The sequence below is a fragment of the Nyctereutes procyonoides genome, unplaced genomic scaffold (assembly GCF_905146905.1).
Source record: "Nyctereutes procyonoides isolate TBG_1078 unplaced genomic scaffold, NYPRO_anot_genome, whole genome shotgun sequence".
Classification (NCBI taxonomy): Eukaryota; Metazoa; Chordata; class Mammalia; order Carnivora; family Canidae; genus Nyctereutes; species Nyctereutes procyonoides.
The window spans coordinates 34,259,631-34,277,803 of record NW_026575134.1 but is presented as its reverse complement, the minus strand read 5'-3'; the positions used below and the strand labels follow the sequence as shown (position 1 = coordinate 34,277,803).

Sequence of the window (18,173 nt, the reverse complement as noted above, 5' to 3'; positions counted from 1 at the left end):
CAAAAAACAGGGGCACCTGACTGATTCAGTTACTAGAGTGTGTGATTTTTTTTTTAAGATTTTATTTATTCATGAGATACACAGAGGGAGAGAGAGGCAGAGACACAGGCAGAGGGAGAAGCAGGCTCCATGCAGGGAGCCCGATGTGGGACTCGATCCCGGGACTCCAGGATCATGTCCTGGGCTGAAGGCAGACGCTAAGCCACTGAGCCACCCAGGGATCCCCCTAGAGTGTGTGATTCTTGATCTTGGTGGTGAGTTCCAGGCCCACATTGTATGTAAAGATCCCTTAAAAATAAAATTGTAAGTGAAGCAAAACAAAAACAAAAAAATCAAGACATTGAAGAAATTTAACATGAATATAATCCTATTAATGTATAATTCATATTAACTTCCTTTTGTCTTTTAGCTGTTTTGATCAAATTTATATGATTTTTTTTTTAGATTTTATTTATTTATTCATAGAGACAGAGAGAGGGGCAGAGACACAGGCAGAGGGAGAAGCAGGCATCATACAGAGAGCCCGACGTGGGACTTGATCCAGGGTCTCCAGGATCACGCCCTGGGCTGCAGGCAGCACTAAACCGCTGCACCACCAGGGCTGCCCAAATTTATATGATTTTTTAAAAAGTAGGCTCCACACTTAACATGGAACCCTGAGATCAAGAGTTGCATGCTCTGGGGCATCTGGGTGGCTCAGTTGGTTGGGCATCTGCCTTCAGCCCAGGTCCTGGGATTGAGACCTGCATCTGGCTCTCTGCTCAGTGGGGAACCTGCTTCTCCTTCTCCTGCTCTCCTTGCTTGCGTGTTCTCTCTCTCTCTGTCAAATGAATCTTTTTTTTTTTTTGCCTTTTTAAAAATTTATTTTTATTTATTTAATTAAAGATTTTTAATTTATTTATTCATGAGAGACAGAGAGAGACAGAGACCCAGGCTAGGGAGAAGGAGGCTCCATGCAGGGAGCCTGATGTGGGACTCGATCCTGGGACTCCAGGATTAGGCCCTTAGCTGAAGGCAGATGCCCAACTGCTGAGCCACCCAAGCATCCCACCTTTTTTTTTTTTTAATTTAATTTTTTTTTTTTTAATTCATGAGAGACACTGAGAGGCAGAGATACAGGCAGAGGGAGAAGCAGGCTCCATGCAGGGAGCCCGACGTGGCTCAATCCTGGGTCTTCAGGATCACGCCCTGGGCTGAAGGTGGCACTAAACCGCTGAGCCACCTGGGCTGCCCTCCCATCTTTTTTTTTTTTTAATTTAAATTCAGTTTGCCAACATATGGTGTAACACCTAGTGTTCATCCCATCAAGTGCCCTCCTTAATGCCTGTTACCCAGTTACCCCATCCCCCACCCACTCAAATAAAATCTTAAAAAAAAGAGTTGTGTGCTTTACAGACTGAGCCAGCCAGGTGCCCCAAATTTGTATAATTTTTATGTTAGTATTATTGACGAAGGATTGACACAGTGCTGTCTGAGAATTTGACTTTTGAATAACTGCTTAGCTCTGTTTTTCTATAAACAGATAAAGGTGTTATGTATCAAAATGCTACCATACAACATTGCTTATTGGGAAAGTGATCTCTGATTGATAAATTGCATCTGGTCTAAAAGAAATGATAATGAACTATAAATACTGGATAGGACACCATACTTGGATATCCTTTAGGGTAGTAGCTTTTATAACCGGTCATGGCCCTAGTGGAGATACTAGAAGCCATGCCATAGAATTATTATAAAACCTATTAGCATATGAGGCTTGTAAGCTAGGTGGCTCCCACATATCTGTCTGCTCTTGGCTGATACTGTAACATGCTGAAGAGGAATGCTTGATGCTGCCTTGTTGGCCATCTGTGTGAATAGATGATGCCAGACTGTGGCTTATGGTAGTCTCGTGAGCCCAAATGTTCAGTTGAATCTAAGAAGACCTCCTGGTGGGCATGATAGGCCTTTTTCTATGAACATTATACCCTAATCATTTCACTTTTTTTCTAATTGAAAGTGTCATTGAGATAATTGTACATTCATGTGAAGTTTTGAGAAATAATACAGTACACTTTATCCAGTATCCCTTAAAACGAACATTTTGCAAAACTATAGTGTATCACAACTAGAATATTGACCTTGATACAATCCAGTGAACTCACTTAGATTTCCAGTTTCACTTGTATGGATTTGTGTGCATGTATATTAATTTTTATATAACTTCATCCCTTGTGTAAGTTTTTGTATTCACCACTGCATTCAAGATAGTGGACAGTTCCAGCACCACAGGATCCTTTTTATAACCAACTATTTATTTATTTATTTATTTATTTATTTATTATTTATTTTAAAGATTTTATTTATTTTTTCATAGAGACAGAAAGAGAGAGGCGGAGACACGGGCAGAGAGAGAAGCAGGCTCCATGCAGGGAGCCTGACGTGGGACTCGATCCAGGGTCTCCAGGATCACACCCTGGGCTGCAGGTGGTGCTAAACCACTGAGCCACTGGGGCTGCCCCCAACTTATTTTTTAAAACTCCCCATAAGCATATGCAATGGCTGCAAAATATTCATTTGCATAGATATAGTTGACTATTACTCTATTAAGATGGATAGTTAGAGGACTTATAATTATTTTCCATTTAATCCTGCCATGAACATCTTTGTGCACAAAACTTTTTTCTTTTTTCTTTTTTTTTTTTTTTGAAAGATTTATTTTTATTTATTTATGATAGAAAGGCAGAGACACAGGCAGAGGGAGAAACAGGCTCCATGCCAGGAGCCTGATGCGGGACTCGATCCCGGGACTCCAGGATCATGCCCTGGGCCAAAGGCAGGCGCGAAACTGCTGAGCCGCCCAGGGATCCCCAACTTTTTTCTATATTTTAGGTTGTTTCATAACTATAAGTTCTTAAATAGTATTACTGTGTCAGAGGATAGGAACAGTTTTAAGACTCTCATTGCATGTTGCCAAATTGCTTTCCCAAAAGTTCCTTTCAGGTCCAGCTTTCTTGATATTATATAAGGATTTGGTACATCAAAAATGCTCTGCATTGTGAAGTTACCTCAGGGTTTAGAAAGCTTTGAAAAGATCTCCCAAAAAGGGGCACCTGGCTGGCTCAGTCCATAGAGTGTGTGACTCTTAATCTCAGAGTCATGAGTTCAAGCCCCCTGTTGGGTATGGAGATTACTTAAAAATAAAATCTTAAAAAAAGAACAAAAAGCAAACAACTCCTAAAAATTGATTTATTTATTCAACAAACTCTTATTGAGCATCTGTTATGTGCTAGGCATGGTGCTGGATATTAGAAATAGTAAGAGCTTCTAATAAGGACATGTGAGGAGTTCCTAGGGAGTGAGTCCCCTAGGGAGATAGCTTGCCACAAACTCAACCTAAATCAAATTCCTACTAGGAAGAGAAAGGATTGGGAGCCTGGCAAAGTGGGAGTCCACCCACTGTTGAAAGGGAGGCAGCTGATTGTGGCCATGATGGAATGTGGGCCCCTGTTGTCAGATCTTTTGATTTTTCAGGAAAGGCTGAAAATGGAGGTTTTTAAAAAACACTTTGTGAGCACAAATGTGTTTGTGGGCTACTCCAGTCCTCGGCTGCCAGTTGGCAGTGTCCAACAGTCTCTGGTCTGCAGTAGGTGGATTTGGGGAACTGCTAAGGAACGTTTAGAGAGAAGACGCAGAATGTCCCCTGGAGAAGTGGGCTGTCCCATGTATTGGGGACGTGGACAGGATGGCAGGGGAGAGGCCATGAATTGTTCCTCAGACTGTGTATCGTTTCTGTAATAAACTCACTCACACGTATGGTCATTGCATCATACGGTGTTTGGTCAGTCCCAGAGGGTGTCAGGAGACTCAGAGGACATTTGACCCTGATCTTCCTTCAATGTGGGGCCACACCCAAGCCTGTACCTTGGGTTCTCAATCACCTCCTGCAAGTAGGTCACTTAGCAGCTCCCAGCCCCTGGAGAGAGTGGTTATGGTACGTGATGGGCAGGACTGAAGGGATCCTTAGTATCGAGTCAGGTCTGCCCATTGGGTACATTCAGAGTGTGGACTTGTAGTTAACTGCCACAAAACTAGAACAGAAAACATGCCCTGAAACAGAGCCTGGGAGAGGAGGAGATGAGAAAAGAGAGTTCATATTCTTTCTTTCCTAGGAGAGTGAATTAACCTGTATGAGAGTAGAGACTGGGTGGCCAGCTCTCTGTCCTTGACCCGGGGTCCTGGTTGTCCTTCTTTTGTGGCTTCCAGAAGCGCTGACCCAGTGCCGAGGAATGAGTTCCAGCCTAGACAGGCAGTGAGGGAGCTGTGTTTTCTTGGAGGTATGGTGTCGAGGAGTGGGGACAGAAGGCAGCTTAAAAATTTGCAGTCTTTTTAATCCATTATTTAAATTTTTGTGTTTTCTAAATTTTTCTTTTTTTAAAAAAAAGTTATTTGGTATTTATTTTTTGTTAGGTAATCTTTATGCCCAGTGTGGGGCTCATAATCAATGACCCCAGGGTCAAGAGTTGCATGCTCTACCTGCTGATCCAGCCAGGTACCCCTCTAAATTTGTTTTTCTTAATCTACACTCTTAGAATTTTCCAATTTGCTGCCCTCTCTGAGATGGAAAGCCTTTCTAAATCTGTTCCCCTCATTCCTCAAAACAGCACTTCCTTTACAAGTGCCCAGTTCTAAATGCTTTTCTCCCCTTTCTCACAGGGCAATTTTTTCTGTGTTGGACCTAATGAAAGTGGACATGGCGAACTTTGCTGTCACTAGCATTAGGCCGCATCTCATGCAGCAATCAGTTGAATATGAAAGGAAGAAGTTTCAGCAGCTTTTGGAGAAGCAGCCAAGTACGTCTAATGCACTCTGTTTTTCCATTTCAGGGCTGTAGTTTGTTGCACAACTATACCGTTCTCAAAACAAAGCTAAAATTCTGTTTGAGAGTGTTCTAATTTCAAGACCAAAAAGCACAAGACTTTGGACTTGACAATGGACAAGCAAGAGAAACAAGTAGAATATAAGAATAGAAATTTAAAAGAACAAAGAGGTCTTAAATGGGTTTTTGATGAAAACCCCAGTTTGGGGTAAATTGTATGCTTGGCCTTGATTTTTTAAAACATGACAGACTTCAAAAAAAAAAAAATGACAGACTTCTTGTGACTGTTTAATTCACTTGCCCCTCTCTCTGAGGTAAATGAGGAATTTTACTTTGCCTCCATTTTATATTGCAGAAAATCCTTCTGGTTTTATACCCAGAAGTCTCATTTTCGTAAGCCTCTCAGCTTCAGGAAAACAGGATCATAGAATCCAAACCTGGGTTGCATTTCTAGGGTGTTTTTAGGGGGGTTCTGCATTGACAGCTAATGTTCTGGGTAAATTACAGTCTCTGATTCCAATTTATTACGAGTTCCACTTAGACTCTAACTTTGGCAACTCCAAGATGAAAATGGCAATCTCTTTTTAGATCCTGTTGCCTGACCAGAATAGCTGTTAATGCTGCACCCAGAGCAGGTGTTCATGCAGCCGCAGACAGAGAAAGCCAAGGTGGTCCAGGAGGGGTCAGGAAAGAGCGGAGTAGAAGAAACAGTACCAGGAGAAGACGGGCTGATGCTGCACACGAGGCATGTGCCAGGGCTACATGTGCATTATCATATGTAACCTCGCACTGGAAGCCTACAAGGGAGACCCTATCATTTTAACCCCATTTTACAGATGTGGAAATTGATCTTGAGAAAATTTTGACCAGAACTGATTGACCACTGTGTTCACTTTCTCAACCCGTGTTGTCCTGCGTCTGAGGAGGCCTTCAGGCTTGCGATGGAAGAGCCTCAATGGGAGAATCAGGTGCCAGCAGCCCGGGTGCAGCAGAGGAGTCACTGCTGCACTCCCCAAGCCGGTTGCTCTCAGACTTCCTCCTCATGTGTAAAAGCAGGTGGACTACGGAGTGTGCTGCCTACAGAAGGCTAAAGGGCCAGTACGGCTGCCCAGCAGGACGTCCGTGCCACCAGTGTGCTGGCGGAGGTGCATCCTGCAGCGGTGAAAAGTGGACACCCGCCATGCCATTGGCCGCCCACTTGGTTGGAAGGTGGCCTTCGCCAGCAGAGCTGCAGCATGTTCTGGGACCTGTCAGAGGGACCAGTTCTGAGACTTGCTCCCATAATGTGGATAAAAAACCTCATCTTTCTCTTATGCTCCTCAGAATCCATGGTGTGTTTCTCAGCTTAGAAAAGGAGGGAGCGCATGAGGGCAGATGAAAGACACTTGAGCTCCCGTTGACAGTGCTCCAGATGCCCCCAAAGACACATCGTATGGGTGCCAGAGCTCACCCCCTATGAGGCTGAAAGCAAACCAGCTTGCTGGGAGGCTAAGATCCAGACAAGGGAAGGGCCTCCTTTTCAGTGTGGAGGATATTTTACACTGGGAAACTGTCACCAGTGTCTCATCCCATCTGTGTCTGGGCAAGAATTTCTGCGTCTCACTGAGCTGGAGTCCTCAGAGCTCCCAGCTTTGTCTCCTGCGGTGGTCCGGGTGGGAGTGAAGAGGGTGGTCTGTTGAACCATCAGGAGGGGGCAAGGCCTGGCTACGTGCTTTGTATTCACTATCTTGTTTAATCCCCAGAACTGCCAATGAGGTGGTATTGTACATCTCTTTGTTAGGAATCTGATAATCCTTAGCTAGTAATTGGCAATACTGTGATTTAAACTGAGTTTTATTTGATTCCAAAGTCCATACACTATATATATATTTATATATACCACACCTTCAGGATGATCTTCCTTAAAGTCATTCCGAGAAGCCTCCCTCCTGAGTGTCATAGTAATGTTCACAGTCTTGTTTTTCATAGATTCCCTGGACTTTGTCACCCAATGGCTGGAAGAAGCCGCAGATGACCTTATGAATCAGAAGTATAAAAATGCTCTGCCAGCTGGGGGAGGGGCCACTGGCTCTGAGGACAGTCCCATGCCAAATCCTGTGGCTGTCCAGAATTATGCCTACCTGAAGCTTCTGAAATGGGACCACCTGCAGAAACCTTTCCCCGAAGTAGGTGCTCCAGAGCAGTCTAACCACTCATTTCTTTTTGTGCTGTGGAACTTTAAAAAAATAATAATACTTTTGTTACTATACAGCTCTCTTACCAGAAAATCTCCTCTTTTAAATTGAACAATACAGTGGGTTTTAGTCTATTTACAATTACAGAGCCATTACCACAATTTAATTTCAAAACATTTTCATCACACCAAAAAGAAACCCTGTGCCCATTAGCAGTCACTACCCTTTCCTCCCTCCCTTCCCCCTTGGCAACCACTAATTTGCTTCCTGTCTCCGTGGATTTGCCTACTCTGGACGTTTCCTATAAATGGGAGCCTACAATATTGACCTTTTGTGTCTGGCTTCTTTGACTAAGCATCATGTTCATCCATGTTGTAGCATGTATCATTACGTCATTTATTTTCATTTTTTTTTATTAAAAGATTTTATTTATTCATGAGAGACACACACAGAGAGAGAGAGAGAGAGAGGCAGAGACCCAGGCAGAGGGAGAAGCAGGCTCCATGCAGGGAGCCCAATGTGGGACTCGATCCTGAGTCTCCAGGATCACACCCTGGCCTGAAGGCGGCGCTAAACCGCTGAGCCACCTGGGCCGCTCGACTTCATTTTTTTAGTTTTTTTTTTTTTTTTTTTTTTTTTTACTGTGAAATACACATAATACAAAATTTACCATCCTTTTTTTTTTTTTTTTTAATTTTTTAAAAGTAGGCTCTACACCCAGCGAGGGGCTCATACTCACAACCCCGAAATCAAGAGTCACATGCTCCACCAGCTGAGTCAGCCGGGTGCCCCCAAATTTACCATCTTTAAATGTACAGTTCAGTGGCATTAAGGATGTTCTCATGATTGTGCCACCATCACCACTATCCTTCTCCAGAACTTTTCCATCATCACAGATTCAAAATCTTTAAATACTTAACGCCTTTAAACACACCTCATTCCTCCTTCCTCCACAGCCCCTGGCAACCAGCATTCTACTTTGTGTCTCTGGATCTGACTGCTCTGGGTGCCTCAGAGGCTGGAATCCTACAGCATTTGTCCTTTTGTGTCTGGGTTACATCACTCAACAGATTGTCTTCAAGGCTTATCCATGTTGTGTGTGTCAGCGTTTTCGTTTTAAGGCCGAGTGATATTCCAGAGTATGGCTGTACCACATCTTGTTGATTCATTCTTCAGTTGATGGACATTTTGGTGGTTTCCACATTGTGGCTGTTGTGAATTGTGCTGCTCTGAGCATATGTGTGCAGGTGTTTGTGGGGGCACGTGTCTTCAGTTCTCCTGGGTAAATACCAAGGATGAGAATTACGGGGCTACGTGGTGGCTCTAAGTATAACACCTGGAAGGGCTGCCAGGCGGTCTCCCCCAGTGGCCCCGTCCCATTCCCATCCCCCAGCAGCGTGTGGGGCTTCCCGTTTGTGCTGCTGAGCTGCTGGCCTGTTTTACACAACTCGATTAAAACCATGACAGTGATGTTGCTTTTCAGTTTTATCTAAATAATAGTTTCCCATTCCGCATAGAGCATTAAAAAAAAAAAAGTAAAACTTCTTCACAATAAGTACCTCTGACTGCAGTGGTCCGTTAGGAAGATGACTAACAAGGGATTGCGGTCATCTTGTCTGCAGCGTGCTGGCTTGGTGTGTAAACCATCGCCTCAGTTTTGAGGGCACTCAGGCTTTTTATCTCTAGCCTCAGAACCTGCTACTTCTCTGAATCTTTCTCCTCTAAGTTCCTGATTTTTCCTTTCAAGACACTATAAGCCTAAGGCTTCCCTCCTGCCCCTGAATTCCCCGTTTTGTGCCAAAGGAGGCTTTAAAGAGGGTGTTGTGTTGAGGGTTGGTGGGGGAGGGAGGAGTCCTTTCTGAAGAGTGGCATGTTCTCTCCTGGAGGGCAGTTTGCAGACTGGCGTCTCTTAAAATACAGCTGTGGGGGAGATGGTGTTTTCCTTGGACACAGACATCTAACCTCAGGATTGATCATTGGAAATCTTGTGTATCCTAAACTCCAGTCTTGAGCAAAGCTGGGATGCTGCTGGGTAACAGAGCAGAGTCAAGGGAGAGGCTCAGTCTGCCGCAGCATCTCTGTTGAACAATAGAGGATCCTGAATCTTCAAAGGTAGTTTTTACTCCTGGAGAAGAATTGTGGGCTAAGACCCTGAATTGTTAATGTCTTGCTTTGGTGTGTCAGTCTCTTAGAGCAAGACTGGTCCTTAACATTTATTTGGTTCACCTGTAAAAATTCTGATCAGAAGGCATAACTCCTCAGCTTTTCTAGTGCTCTTTCCCTAACCCCACCCCACCGCCCCTCCACCCGCCACCTATGGGAGTGCTTTGGCCTGGTGGGACCCACAGGTGTCTAGCACCGGGGATGCAGTCGTGGAAGTTCACTCCCTGCTTTCTGGGAGGCTTTGGCTTGTTATCTGTCATTCCTCCTTTTCCTACTTACCATTTCTTTTTCATGTTCTTTATTTACTTACCGCTTCTTAGGGCCTCCTTTGTGCTAGATACTGAGGGGGACACCAAGGTGAATAACTTAGGCTCTCCCTTCAAGCAGCTTCTCCCCTCCTTCCCTCCGGGTGCTCTGGCTGGGGTGACTGGCTGGCTGCTTTGCCCAGGCCTTGGTGGGGGAAGTGTTCGCAGGACTCGGGAGTTCCAGTTTTAAAGCCAGCACAGCCCTGGACCAACTGGGATGAGTTGGTCTCTCGGCTCCCTTCCTACCTCATTACTCTTTCCTGTCTAATGATACAACTCCTATTATCGAGTATTGGCTCTGCTAGCCCACTTTCTATCCCTGGTCTTCCATCCCAAGGACAGCTCCCTGTGAAGCAGGAGTCCTCACTTTGTAGAGGGCTCAGAGGGTTGAAGAAATTTGCAGGAGCGGAGACTTCAGTGAGGGTGGGCCTCCTGTCCTTAATGTGCTCTATGGAAGTCGGAAGGAGAAAGGGGCTCTGAGGTGGAAGGTTGGTTCATGCAGACTCCCTTAAGCTCTGAAATGACTAGAAAATGCTGAGGGAACCTGTGGAGGCACATGTGGGAGCTGTGGCCTCACCGCCCTCTGCTGGCCAGCCTGTGCCTCCAGCTCAAGGACCATTTCTGTGTATCCATTACAGACCGTGTTGATGGACCAGGCTCGCTTCCAAGAACTCCAGCTCCAGCTGGAGCAGCTGACCATCCTGGGGGCTGTGTTGCTGGTCTCTTTCAGCATGGCATCCCCAGGAATTTCCAGCCAGGCTGACTTTGCTGAGAAACTCAAGATGATCGTGAAGATTCTGCTAACAGATATGCATCTGCCGTAAGTGGCCGCAAGCTACGGGGGTGAGGTGGGAGGGTGGGGGGGTGGTTAGGGGGTGAGGGTGGGGCTGGGAGGGATGGGGGGAGGTGGGAGGTAGCAGTAGCAGAACGCAGACTAGGATGAGGTCTCCTGATGTGGGGAGACCCTGGGGCTGCTCTCCAGGAACTGAGAGAAGCCCTTGCTCCCTGGTTTTCTCGTCCCAGCAGAATTTATTCAGGTTCATACGAATGGCGTTACAGTCGATGCTAGGATTGGCAAGGCTCTAGGAGAGTGGCTTTCACGTGTTTAGGACCAGGACCCACAAGAGGAAATTCCTTTTCCGTTGTGACCTGCTACACACTTGAAAGACACACATGCCTGAAATAGAAACTTCACAAAGTGAAACTTTATGCTTAGTACAAATTCTTAGAACTTTGAAAAAAAAAATACCAGTTGCTACTCACTGAATTGTTCTCACAATCTGCTAACGGCTTGGGCCACACAGCCCTAGGGAAAGGTCCTATAAGAAGCAGGTGGCCTTCCCCCCTGAGTCCCCGGGCTGTGGACAGTTTCCTGCCCTCTGCACATTCCTTGTGACCATTCTGTGTTGTGTAGAAGTAGATCAGATTGATCCAGCAGCATGGACCCACACCGGTGCGGGGGCAGCTGCTGGTCTGCTCCTGCAGAGACATCTGGTCAGGTGGTTCATGGGTTCACAGCATGTAGAATGTTTTTTAATGGTTATAAGTAAACACCATATCTGCCAAGTCCGGATCAGAAGATTCCTCGAGAATGTCCCCATACACTCTCATCCTCACCAAATGGGAATTCTTTTCTTTCTTTTTTTTTTTTTTAAGATTTTATTTATTTATTCATGAGAGACACAGAGAGGCAGAGACACAGGCAGAGGGAGAAGCAGGGTCCCTGCAGGGAGCCTGATGCAGGGCTCGATCCCAGGACCTCAGGATCATGCCCTGAGCCAAAGCAGACGCTCAACCACTGAGCCACTCGGGCGTCCGCCAAACAGGAATTTTCTTGCCAAGTTTGCACAAGACATGCACATGCCCAGTGTGATGAGGTGTGTGTGCACATGTGGTGTTAGGCCAGGAGGGGGCTGCTGATCTGAGGCCCTTGCACGGGGCATCCCTGGGCTGTCACCAAGGTCCCCCCACCCCCAGCAGACCTGGTTGTCCACTGCCTAAAGCTACTGATAAGGGGGCCTGTCTGGCGCTTCCTTACGAGTCCAGGCCTGCACTGTTGGGTCCACCCTGGCACTCGTGTCGGCAGAGTTGGTACCAGCAGTGAGTCCCAGGGCTCTCACATTTGCTCTCACTGCTTCTACTGTACAAAGGGTCCAGGTCCAGGACAAAGGCCTTAGAGAAAACCCACCAGCAGGAGGGCTCCCCATAGATACCCTAGGAGAGCCCTAGGACTCCGGGAAATCAAGGTGCTAATTTTCTTAACTTTGGGATTTCAATTTTATTTATTCTTTTAAACTAGTTCATACATTCCCATGTTTCAAAAATCAAAAAGGGACAGAAGGGTTTCCAGTGAAAACTTCCTCTCCCGCTCCTGTCCCACAGCTCCCAAATTCTGGGTTCAGGCTTCTTGCGGCATGCAGATGCTAGCCAGAGGTTGGGTTTGGGGTTGTTAGTGCTGGGAGAGCCTGAGCCCTCCCCTTCCCGGTGTCCTTTCCAGCAGAGAGAGCAGGAGTCCCCTGAGTCCAGTGTGCACAGCCTGAAAGGGCGGGGGCAGAGAAGAGAGCCCCAGATTATGTCTTTGAACTTGTCATTCTGTGAATGGGTGATGGTGACTCTTCTCAGGGCTTGGGCTCTTATTTGGCTTGAGTGGGGGGAGACGTGCACTTTGTTTATGGGCTCTTTCTTCCCTGCCTTCTCCTCTCCCTTCTCAAGCTCCTTCCATCTGAAGGATGCCCTGACTACCATCGGGGAGAAGGTCTGCCTGGAGGTGAGCAGCTGCCTTGCCCTGTGCGGGCTCACTCCCTTCACCGCGGAAAAGGAGGCCGTGCTCAAGGGCCAGATCCAGGCTGTGGCCAATCCCGACGACCCCATCCGCAGGATCATGGGTATGACTGGGGGGAAGATGGGCGGCAGGGATGTGCCCTTGGAGGGGCTGGCAGACTGGCCCCTCTGAAGAAATTTGGAAGGTTTTGATAGGTTGTGAGTGCTGATGAGTGAGGAGAGTGAGTAATTCCCAGCAATGAGAGCGACCCAGAGGTTTGGACAAGTGACCAGGAAGCTGTCATTGTTCTGGGAGCTCTGACTTAGGAATCACAGGCTTTGTTCACAACCCTGCTTCAGCACTGTGACGTAATAGAAAATATATGTAGTGGTCACTCCCCCCACCCCACCCCCGCCCCCCATTCCTAGCACAGAGCTCTTAAAATTCTTGTAATTTCCTAAGTGATAAGAGCACTAGAAGTATCATTTGTTCTAAGATTGGTCTTTGACCTGGATCCTGACACAGGATCCCTGGAATTCCTGGATGATAGGAGTTCCTTTTGTTTTAATGAGAGGACTCTGGGTGGGCTCTGAAAGACCAAGCCATGATTAGAAGCTCGGCGTTTTCAGTCGCACTCCCTCTGTGCTCCAAGAGAGGGGATAGGGGCTGGAAATGCCTATGATGAAGCCTCTATAAATAACCCAGGAGTACAGGGTTTGGGGAACGTATCCATGTAATGGGAGGGTGATGTACCCAACTGCACAAAAGCTCCTGCCCTCGACTCTCCCAGACCTCACCCTATCTTGTTCTGGTTTTCATTTGTATCCAAATTCTTTATTATCTAATAAGCTAGTAAACATACATATTTCCCTGAGTTCTGTGAGCTGTTCTAGCCAATAATCAAAATCCAAGGGAGAGGATCATGGGAACCTCCACTTTGTAGCCAAATCAGCAGGAGCTGTGTGTGTCCTGGGGACCTGCTACTCGCAGTTGGCATCTGAAGGTTGCAGGGGGTCAGCCTCGCGGGACTGAGCCCGACGTGTGGGATGTGGTACAATTGTAGGACACCCCACCGGTGTAGCAGAGAATCACTGGGTGTGGGGAGCCCCTGCCCTCGCCCACATCTGGGATGTGGGGTGAGAGTGAAAGAGGAGCAGGGGTTTTCTCCACAAGCACCTGCTGCGTGGCTTGAGCAGGTGACCAGATGCTTGAGGTTCCTCATCTCTACGGGGAATAACTGGGACAACCCTGCACGGTTGCTGGAGGAACACAAGGCTGGAGATCTATAGAGTGCTTATCAGAATGCCCGCAGCGCATCACAGGTACTCACTGGAGAGGAGCCGTTATTAAAAAGATTACTGTGTTAGCTGTTACTCTTCATCGTCACAGCTGTAGCACTATGGAAAATTCTGTCATTGGTTGATCGAGGAATACAGTGATCATCTAATTTTGTGGTGCCCGGCTGGCTCAGTCGGTAGAGCACGTGACTCTTGATCTCAGGGTTGTGAGTTTGAGCCCCACGTTGGGTATAGAGATTACTTAAACTTTTTTTTTTTTTAAAGATTTCATTTATTTATTCATGAGAGACACAGAGAGAGAGAGGCAGAGACACAGGCAGAGGGAGAAGCAGGCTCCATGCAGGGAGCCCAATGTCGGACTCGATCTGGGGACTCCAGAATCATGCCCCGGGCCAAAGACAGGCGCTAAACCGCTGAGCCACCAGGGCTGCCCTACTTAAACTTTTTAAAAATGTTTTCATCTAGGGGTACCTGGATGGCTCAATCAGCTAAGGTCTGACTCTTGGTTTCTGCTCAGGTCATGATCTCAGGGCCATGGGATCGAGCCCTGAATCAGGCTCTGATCTCAACAGGGAGCCTCCCCGAGATTCTGTGTCTCCTCTTTCCCCACTCACAAAGTGAGTGTGCTTTCTCTCTCTCAAAAAAAAAATTAAAACAATTTTTTCATCTAATTTTAAAAATTCATATTTCTCTTTAGTGTAATTAATTCTGAGATCATTCTTTAGCTTCTTTATGAAACCATGTAGGTGTTCAACACATAAATAATGAATAGTTAGCAGGCTTCAGGGAAAAGCTGAATGATCCATGGTTATCAGATTTCAGGTTGGAGTAGAGGCTGAACCAGTAACGTGAGCCTGCTTCTAATACTATGACTTCCTTTTTTATCCTTTTTTTAAGTAACATTTTATGGAAAAAGTTATAGGGATCGAAGACTTTTTTTTTAATTTTTATTTATTTATGATAGTCACACAGAGAGAGAGAGAGAGAGAGAGGCAGAGACATAGGCAGAGGGAGAAGCAGGCTCCATGCACCAGGAGCCCGACGTGGGACTCGATCCCGGGTCTCCAGGATCGTGCCCTGGGCCAAAGGCAGGCGCTAAACCGCTGCGCCACCCAGGGATCCCGGAATCGAAGACTTTTTAAAAATTAAATTACTTCATCCCATCCCTGGCTCGGTCACAGTGTCATCTGTGGGTCACTCAGGGGGAGCCTGTTGCCGACATAAGGATCATCAAAATTAATATGACTGACCTTGGTAGAGATGCAGAAAAATGCGGTAAACAGACGGATGGCTAAAAACTGCTCCGTGTCCCACCATGTTGGGTGCTTAGTGACCACTGGTTACTGTCCTGGGGATAAAAACCAGCCCTGGGGTAGGAATGATAGGAGGATCTCTAGTTCTAGGTGAGGCTTCCAGCTCTGAGAACCTCAGAAAACCAAAGTAACTTTGAAACGGGTGATGGATCCATTGGGTCAGCAGTTGCTCTGTCAGTATATCTTGGGGTCCGAAGGGCGTAGGTCATTTGCACCTGAGAGGGTCCCACAGGGCAGGTGCAGTTTGAAAGAACCCGATTATATAAATGCCTCTATTGCTTTTCTAATAAAAATGTGAGAAGCGTGGCTTGCATACTCTTTTTGGTTGACGAGGACAGTGCAAAAGCATCAGAGAGAGCAATGACTTAAAAAGCACCAACTGAAGTTATTCCCAAGAAGTATAAGCTTGCAAATGGCCACAGCTCCATGGCCTCCTGCTGTGGGCATGAAAGAAGGAAGTTCATGCTTCTTACATGTGGGTTTGGTGGGAAAGGCTCACAAACCGACAATGCTGGAATCTTCTTTTTTCTCTTCTCATTTTTGAATTTATAATTCCTGCTTTACTACCACCTCTCCCCCCTGCCCCATTTTTTATGTACTCTTCGGCAGTGGCTCATGGTGGTCTCCGTGTGTCTTTCTCCTCAGCAGAATCTACTGAAACTGCAGTCTCCTTTTTTTAAAATAATTTTTTTAAAGATTTGATTTAATTTGAGAGAGAGACCGAGCACAAGCAGGGGGTAGGGGCAGAGGGAGAGGAAGCAGGGAGTCCGACGTGGGGCTCGATCCCAGGACCCAGAGATGGTGATCTGAGCTGAGGGTTTAACCGACTGCACCACCCAGGCGCCCCTCTAGTCTCCTTTTATTGATTCACGCATTTGTCCTTCCTTCGCAAATGTATTCTGAGCTCTTACTGGGGCCAGGCCTCGTGAGTGCGAGAGGAAACGTCATAAACGGGGTGAATGCTCAGAAGCACTCAGTGCTGTGGGTCCACGGGCTAGGGGGTGGGCGGGGAAGAACTCTCCCGGAAGGGTGATGGAAAGGGGATGTCGAAGCTAAAAACCAAGCAGCATCAGAGGTTTGCAGAGTCATCCCAAACAAGCAACAACTGACTGCTTTCTTTTGGATCACAGATTCCCGAATCCTGATCTTCTTAGAGAGCTACCTTGCCACAGGTCATCAGAAGCCAGTGCCCACGGTACCCGGGGGATTGGGCCCAGTTCAGAGAGAGCTGGAGGAGGTTGCTATTAAATTTGTGCGCCTGGTCAACTACAACAAGCTGGTCTTCAGTCCCTACTACGATGTCATCCTCAGTAAGGTCCTCGTCCCACCCTAGCGCATCCGCGCTCCGTAGCCGCCGCCGCAGTACTAGCCTCCTGGTCCAGTACCTGTTCTCCACCATAATGTTGCTTTGGAAAATGGCTATTTAGTACATCTCTGTGTAACAGCCCTGATTCCAAAAGGAAGATTATCGTGTATCACTGTTGAAAAGAGTTGTTGAAAAGCGCACTGAATTCTGTTTTGAAGGTTTGTATTGATGAGTGCAAGTTTACAAATCAAGAAGCTTCCTGTTATCCTGAGTTTGAGGTAGCTCTGCTACCGCCGTGGTCCGCGCCCGACGCTGTCCTGATTCTAGCTGCCTTGTCTTTCCCAGGGGGCTGGGGCCTCTCTCCTGCCCCCTGGGTCCTTTCTCTTTAGGACACCCAAGAATGAGAGACCGACCGAGCCAGAGCCATGACGGTGTTGAGACTCTTGCCCCTCTCTGGCACACCCCCCACTGTGTCCCCTCCAGCTATTTTGTGTTAGAAGGGCTATGCATAGTCTTACTGTCCCCGCCACTCAGGCGGCCCCCATGTAGGGCTTTCTCCCCTGCCTGGCCTAGCCAGAGCTCCGGAGCCCTTTTGCTCTAGAGGAGATTTAATTGATTTTAAAAAGCTTATTCTTTTATACAGAATTATTCCTGAGCCTGGATGACAGCAGTTATGACTTCTGGGATCTAGAAGAAAGGAGATTCTTTGACTTTTAAGCTTTGAAAGTTAAGGAGGAAATATTTTTTTAAACTACATATATGTTGGTGTAATTTAAAAGACAGATGTCTGAAGTTTTTACTGAGAAACTCGCTCTGATACAATACACAGATGTATTGATTGGATTTGAATTTGAGAAATAGATTTCAGTGTTTTCAGATATAACAGAGCGTAAGCTCACTTGGATAAGGAAGTCATAGAAAATCCCCGGTTGTGAGCACTATTTTTTGAGAAACTTCAGTGATCGGAATTCCTGACATATCCTGTGACTGAAAGGGTAGTCGAGGCCAGATGGATGACCCGCTATGGTAAAAAAATAAGTAAAAGGTGTGCGTGTGTGTGCATGGGTGGGTGTGTGTGTGTGTGCGTGGGTGTGTGTTTTAGGCAGGGACATTATATTAGAAGCAGAGCCATGAAGTCGAGCGTGAACTCCAAGTGCTGGAACAGCAAAAGGCAAGATAATGCAAGGAATCCCTTAAAGCTGGTGAGGGGTTGCGGAGGGGCAGGTCGGCTTGGCAGCCTCCGCGAGAGGAACGTTCACTGTGTAGACTCACCGCGAGGGGTACCAAGCTTCAGGAGCAGGAACGGTTATGGCGGGGGGATGTGATTGTTCCAAATACGTGAAACAAACTGTGTTCTAATGGTGTTTTTTACTTGCAGTCAGAAATACATGCTGTGTTATGTGGTCAGAAATCCTATTGTTAAAGTTTTTACTCAAGGACAAATCTTCCCTGGTTTCATTGGAAGGGAATAAAAGTTCAGTAAGTAGAGCTTTTAAAGAACAAAATCACATCTTTAATAGCGTCTTCAAATGAGGTCGCTTTTGGAAGTGTTTCCGGAGTTCATTGCTCTGTGGCAGCTGTGCTTGTTGATCATACGGTGTCCTCCCAGGCAGAGAGGCTCTGTGCCCTCTGTGGGGCTTGAACTCATGACCCTGAGGTCACAAGTCGCATGCTCTGCCGACTGAACTGCCAGGGCCTGCACACTTGCCCGCCCCCCCATCCTGCACACCTGCCCGCCTCCACCTCAGTGTTTGTGGTTTTGGCCTTCCTCCGCCAACGATGAAGGAGAGGAGCTTTACCTCCAAGTACATAGCGGGGTGGGGTGGGGGGAGTTAGGGCTTCTGTAGTCATTCTTTCTAAATCTTAAAAAGCCTTCTTTTTGCCTTCTTTTATAAGGATTGACTTTTTACAAGGTTTGTTTTTTTTCCCCCTCATGAATTCCTAAATCGACAACATTAAGTTTGGACCATTGGAAATCTTGATGTATATATTACA

At 46.6% G+C, this 18,173-nt stretch overlaps 1 protein-coding gene across 3 annotated transcripts in view; it reads left to right on the top strand.

Moving 5' to 3' along the window:
* TCP11L1 (t-complex 11 like 1) overlaps nucleotides 1-17,666 on the top strand; it is a 37,562-nt gene extending 19,896 nt beyond the window's left edge. For all 3 annotated transcript variants that reach the window (XM_055301196.1, XM_055301195.1, XM_055301197.1), the window contains 5 exons: nucleotides 4,696-4,832; nucleotides 6,827-7,023; nucleotides 10,139-10,320; nucleotides 12,213-12,385; nucleotides 16,003-17,666. In XM_055301196.1, the coding sequence (XP_055157171.1) occupies nucleotides 4,696-4,832; nucleotides 6,827-7,023; nucleotides 10,139-10,320; nucleotides 12,213-12,385; nucleotides 16,003-16,205 (892 nt within the window). In that variant the 3' untranslated portion in view covers nucleotides 16,206-17,666. The remainder of the gene's footprint in view (nucleotides 1-4,695; nucleotides 4,833-6,826; nucleotides 7,024-10,138; nucleotides 10,321-12,212; nucleotides 12,386-16,002) is intronic.
* Nucleotides 17,667-18,173: the final 507 nt, after the last annotated feature.